We start from the raw sequence: 6,000 nt of genomic DNA on the forward strand, positions 1-6,000 counted from the left end.
GAACGTCTCTGGCACAGGCATAGACATTTGGTCCCAACTCAAAAGGACGTTCCCAGGTGTGACCTGGGACACTCGCATTCACACACACACAAGAGACCACATCCAAAGCCTCTAGCAGACAGGCATACACAACTGACCCCAGCACATCGGAGCATGCACACTCACACAAACTTACCCTTGAGGAAAGGGAAGAATGTAAGCAAAACCCTTGTTCTGCATCCTCAAAGAACGCACATGTACGCAAGCCTGCACACACACACACACACACACACACGCACACACGCAGCAGGCGAGCAGTTTGTGAACCCACTGTACACACTACATACACACTCGTGCATATGGATCTGAGGCCTGCACACCATCCCTTGCATGGAGACACATAGGCGCTTGCAAAAACACTCGGGACACACCCAGTTGCCACAAGGACTCTGGCACAGGCATACGCATTTGGCCTCACCATAAAAATCGTACACGTGTGTGCCCAAAAACACTAACATGCATACCCCACCACCACTATGGCCTCGAGCCCACAGGCATAAAAACGTGACACATCGGCGCATGCACACACGCTCATAGCCCTAAGGGTACAGAAGCATGTAAACAAAACCCATCATCTGTGTCATAAAGAACACACACGTAGCCACTCTCTCAATCTCTCATACACACACACACACACACACACACACACTGACACACTTATACAATCACAACGAGCCCTACGCTCATACACAAAACACACACACGGAGCACACGCAGGCATGCATCCCTGCCCTCCCCCACACACAGCTATGCTTGCAAGCACACGCACACACGACAACACATCCAAGGTCTCCGGCATAGGCGTACACTGTTGACCCTGCTGAAAAAAGAAGTCTGCCCCTGGTGCCCTGCAATCCATAAACATCCACAGAATTGGACACACAGACATTCTCACCTGTCTAAAACACATACTCCAACGCACACTCCCTGAGGATGCAGACATATGCGAGGAAAACACACGACCTCCCTGACATAGAAATGCACACTCAACCGCTCAAGCACACCCACTCGTGCACGCACACGCACAAAAGCCCATGCAAACCCACACTCATTGCCAGCACACATCCTATCTCTGTCACGGACTCAAGCACCCTCAGCCCAAACACTGGACACAGAACTGCGCATGGAAACATACACCCACAACACACACCATAGCTGTCCAGCCCTTGTACAAAGCAGGCCCCAGAGAGACACAGACACACACACAAGCACTACAGGTTGTTTACTGAGGGGAGGCACACAATGCATACACATGGTCGAGGGCATAGGGCCATTCCCCATTGCACCTTCACACACACACACACACACACACACACACACACACACACACACACGTCCGTGTGAAGGCGCGGACCTGCCCTCAGCGGCTCCCTCACACATAAACACTCAGGATGTCTGCCATCCCATGGAGCACACCTGCGTTGCCTCACACATCCGTGGAACTGTCCCCTGCACTGCAGGAGGATCTGTTGCCACAGGGAGGGACCGTGAGCGACAGCCTCATCTTTGTTCCTCCCACGACCCTTGGTTTTGCGCTGGAGCTGACCAAGAAGCTGCATGGCATTGCAACTCAGCAATGCAGGGCACAGTTCCAGGTTGAAGGGCAAACATAAAAAGCTCTCCAAGCCATGTGAATACGGTGGTACGAGGAGCCCAGGGGACCCCAGGGCCCCACTCGGGAGCACCTTACCCCTCCTGTGCGCCCCGCTCTACAGAACAAGACTTCCCAAGAGAGACCCGCCTCTTCCCTTCCTCTGCCAGATCCTGCTTGGAAGGGTGGGGTTCTGTCCACAGGCCAAGAACGGCTGTGCCCTGGCCCCTTGCTCTCCATCACCCCACCCATGGAATCCAACAGGATGGGGGTTGGAGGGTCCCACCAGGCTTATTGCCTCCTTGCCATTTCCTGTGCCCCCAATATAAAACCACACATGGACACAAGGTGCTTTGTAACTTGTTTATGGCCCTTCTCCCTGACCCTGCAGCTAGGGGCAGGATCCTCTCTAGCGCTGCCCCTGCTGATCCTTGTCCCTTTTGCTGTCCCATGCAGGCTGAGCACCACGGAGAAGAGCCCATGCAGGTCTCTCAACGGTGGAGGCCTCATCAGATTCTTCTTGGTGGTGCAACGCGGATGCTCTGTGATGTCCACTTCCACACAGCTGCCATGCCTTGACACACACACACAGACACAGACACACACAGAGAAACATGAAAATACACACAAAAGTCTTAGCTATTTGTGAAAATGTATGATGCCAGGGATACTGAACGTGATGTTGTGAGCGTGCCTTGTAATCATGGGAACCCAGTTCCTCCACAGCCAGGGCACCGTGACCCTGCTTGGGATGGCCTGGGACCATTCCCAAGGACATGTGAACGATGTGGGAGGACACGCGGGGCTCAGGCATGTGGATGGCCGTCAGGGAGTCGTGGTCCAAGAGTGGGCTGGGACAAGGAGCCCGACTCCCAAAGACAGGCAGGCCATCGCCAACCAAACGAGCGGCAGGAGGACCGAGAGAGAGGCCGACAGCCATGGGAGACACTTCAGGAAAATGGGCTGGGGGAGCCTTGCTTGTCCGGATTGGCCAGGGGTTTTCCGAAGGACAGCATGGCAGGCATGAACCTGCCGGACTAGACCCATCCTCGGCCCTGTGTGTGCGCTCTGAGTTCCCGCAGGCTCACTTCCCACCCTGCCACCTGCTCCATGGGTCCAAGCTCCTCTGAGCCTCAGTTTCCCCGCCACTAAATTGACTGTCCCCTGGCACCCCTGCCCACAGGGCTCTGGACCCAGCCCTCCTGGCTCCTCACCGACAGGTCGTCCTCTCAGCTCATTCCCAGAGGCCGCCTTCCTGCCTCGGGTAGTACTGCAAGGGATTGGGCCACAGGTCCTCGATGATGATCTGGTAGGGGACAAAAGGTGAGCTGAGCACGGGGCCCCCGACCCCATTCCCCAGCAGTCGGGACTCCAGCATCTGCGCTGCTGACGAAGGCGCAGGGGCCTCACCCCGGCGATCCTGTTGGACCCTGGGCAGCTGGGGTCACACAACCAGTTGAAGAAGTTCAGGCCGCTGGGGTCTCGCCTGCGGCTGGCAGCACCACGTTCATAATCCCAGAACCACCGGACTGGAGTGCAACGAGTCTCCCGATATCCTGCGGGACGAGGAAACTTAAGGGAGGCTCTCCGAGGCCTAGGACCCACGCCAGCTCTCACTCTCAACCGACGACCTGTCCCCCTTCCTGTGCCAAATCCCTGCACTGCCCCGAGGACCCCACACTCCTCCCTTTCCACCCCCGGGCCCTCATGCCGGGAAGCCCTCCGCCAGCTCCTCTGCACCTCAAGCCCACACCTACCGCCGATGCTAAGGTGATACTCCTTAACGATCACGTCGTTCTGGAAGTAGGGGTTGCTCCCAAAGTAAAACATCAACCTGCAGCGGTACTTGGGACGACCCAGTTCCTCCACCTGCCGCAGGAAAGCAAGAGAAGGGGGAGGGGGAGGGGTCGTTGACCCTAGGTGTTCTGCGTGACTGACTGACCGCAACTCTCAGCAACTCAAACGCACCCACTCCAGCTCAACCCCCACTCCCAAGGCACCACCGCTGGCCTCAGGCTCCAGGGCTAACCTCTAAATTGGTCATGTAGCTGAGCATGTCTGTGTCCTGGTCACCTATCACAGCTGATAACTGGGGGTGATTCAGGATCTGCCTTGGGTCAAGGAGCCTCCACGTCAAGGGCGCCGGGAAGAGAACCAGGAACGCCCCGGCCCTTCCCCACTGAGAGACAGGGACGGAAGGCGGCCTGTGCAGAAACAGCAGGCACTGGCCCCTCCCAACCTCCCCAGCGCTTGCCCTTTTGTCACCCATGCTCTGCCCTGGGGCATCGCAGGGCTTGGAGGATCCACAGGGCTGAGGCTCCCGGGGCCCAAGAGGGCAAGGCCAAGAGCCCGCCCGCTCTCCCTGCCTATGTCCTCTCTGGCCTGTGCCCGTGCTCAGCGGGGCCAGGAGGCAGTCTGTCACCACTCTGGATGTCTGGATGGGCTCGGTCCCCCTCAGGCCCCCCGTTTGCGTGTGTGCTCATCTGAGGCCCTGGGCCCTTGAGGGACCTTCTGTGCCCACAAGGAGGCTGCTCCGCTCGCTGGCAGCATGGCTGCACACCCAGCGTCCTGAGCAAGGGCCTGGCAGAGTCAGCCACACAGGGAGGAAAGGGGTAGGGCGGGAGGAAGGAGACAGAGAGACAGAGACACCCAAACCCGGTCGACAGACGTAGACGTAGGGCTGGGAGTGTTGAGAGAGATAGAGAGATAGAGAGAGAGAGAGAGAGCGCAAGCGCGGGTGGGGGACATGGAGAGGGAGAGGCAGGGAGGGAGGAAACGTGTCTGGGAGCACCTGGGCCAGGGGCCTCGGCCGGCTTCAGGAGGGCCTGTGGAGACAGAGTTGGTAGCACCCGGGGCACCGTGTCCAGGGTCCCGGGGCCCGCTGAAATCAGGCAGCCTGCTGACTGACTATAACTCGGCAACGATACACGGTTTGAAGGACACGGAATGAGGCGGGCAGCCTCTCCATCTGCCCCATTTACCCCCAAATCCTTTCCTTCCAACCTGTGCTCTGAGCCAAGTGGGCTGGGCTTCACTAGGAGTCCAGAGTGTTGACACGGGTTCCGGGACCGCAGAGGCGTGTGGGGGTGCTGCAGCCCCAAAGCACTGGCCCGGAGCTTCCACTCACAGAGGACTCCACAGTCTCAGGCTCTGCCTTTCCCGACGCCAATGCGTACTCCCCGCACCCACCTCCTCCCGGACCACCCACTGCTGGACCCCGGCCCCCTAGGCAGTGCAGTAGAAGGGTAGGCCCAGGGATCGGGGCTTTGCGCTCCCTGCGTGCCCAGCGGCCTACTGCTGGCAGGTGCCCATTGCTGGAAGGGTGGGGGCCATGGTTGGGGGAGCCCGGCCCAGCTTCGCACTTCTCTAGCCCCTGGCTCAGGCTCAGGCACTGCTCCCTGCTGCCCTGCTCCCACTGTCCTCCCCAGGGGCCAAAACGCAGCCGGCGCGATGAAGGAAGGATACGGCGCGTGCCCAGAAGCCAGGGATGCCCTGGATGATGGCCCTCCTTCGAGCCAGGTGACCACTCCGCTTCTGATTCATCCTGCGCTTGAGCCGCAGGTAGGCCCTGGTGGCTTGGACATCCACAGAGCGGAGCGCTTCCTGAACCACCTGCAGCGCGGCAAGGGCGGCCCCGGTTGTGTCGGGCCGCGGCACCGGCTCTGCCTGCGACAGCTCCTTCGGCTCCTCTCCTGCTCGGCTTCTCCACCTCCTCTCTTCTTCCGCCACCACCACCTCGTCTTCCACCCTCCTCGTCTCGTCTTCCACCGCCACCACCTCCTCGTCTTCCACCGCCAGCACCTCCTCGTCTTCCACCGCCAGCACCTCCTCGTCTTCCACCGCCAGCACCTCCTCGTCTTCCACCGCCACCACCTCCACCTCCCCCACGATACCTCCCCCCGATATCCTGCACCACAAGCACCAACACCTGCCCAGCGCCGGCGTCCTCTGGGCCACGCGGGGCCTCAGCTACCCGCACAGCCGCGGCCACCAAACCGGCAGCCTCCAGGGCCAGAAGCGCCCCTGCGTGCCCACAGGAGCCGGTCTCCCTGAGGGCAGCCGCCTCCTCACCGCCCCCGTCTGGGACCAAGGTGGTCCCGGATTCTGGGGCAGCTCCGCCTTCCCCGGACCTCGACTCCCTCTCCATGTGGCCGTGCCCCTCAACCCAGGCAGCTGCGGAGGGCAGGCGATGGACGCGGGAACCGCAGGTTCTGGTCCGCGCCCGGCGTCGGCGGCGGGCAGCAGCCGCCTGTCTGAGTGCGCGGGCCTGGGGCACGCATGCGCACAGGGACCCGGGGCGGAGGGTGCCGCCGCCAAGCGGCGCGCGGCGGGGCGGGCCGGGAGGAGCCACGCATGCGTCCTGGGAGCGA

At 60.6% G+C, this 6,000-nt stretch overlaps 1 protein-coding gene across 1 annotated transcript; it reads right to left on the minus strand.

Annotated features, from left to right (window-relative positions):
- Window positions 1-1,978: 1,978 nt before the first annotated feature.
- On the minus strand, window positions 1,979-5,777 carry LOC123393958 (testis-specific Y-encoded protein 1-like). The gene is made up of 7 exons (XM_045087315.1): window positions 5,608-5,777; window positions 5,096-5,537; window positions 3,660-3,737; window positions 3,388-3,499; window positions 3,041-3,186; window positions 2,845-2,936; window positions 1,979-2,204 (listed from the first exon to the last, which is right to left on the minus strand). Exons 1-6 carry the CDS (start codon window positions 5,775-5,777, stop codon window positions 2,865-2,867), a joined length of 1,020 nt encoding a protein of 339 aa, XP_044943250.1. The 3' UTR covers window positions 1,979-2,204; window positions 2,845-2,864.
- Window positions 5,778-6,000: the final 223 nt, after the last annotated feature.

Source organism: Mustela putorius, unplaced genomic scaffold (assembly GCF_011764305.1).
Source record: "Mustela putorius furo isolate JIRA1106 unplaced genomic scaffold, ASM1176430v1.1 tig00001094_pilon_pilon_pilon, whole genome shotgun sequence".
Classification (NCBI taxonomy): Eukaryota; Metazoa; Chordata; class Mammalia; order Carnivora; family Mustelidae; genus Mustela; species Mustela putorius.

What these genes read in the sequence shown, in the direction of transcription:
- LOC123393958 (XM_045087315.1), bottom strand. Translation starts at nt 5,777, where the DNA reads ATGGAGAGGGAGTCGAGGTCCGGGGAAGGCGGAGCTGCCCCAGAATCC. An exon ending in CTGGCTTCTGGGCACGCGCC is followed by an intron (nt 3,738 to 5,095) that starts GTATCCTTCCTT and finishes GACCCAAGGCAG; the next exon opens with ATCCTGAATCACCCCCAGTT. An exon ending in GTATCACCTTAGCATCGGCG is followed by an intron (nt 3,187 to 3,387) that starts GTAGGTGTGGGC and finishes CTCGTCCCGCAG; the next exon opens with GATATCGGGAGACTCGTTGC.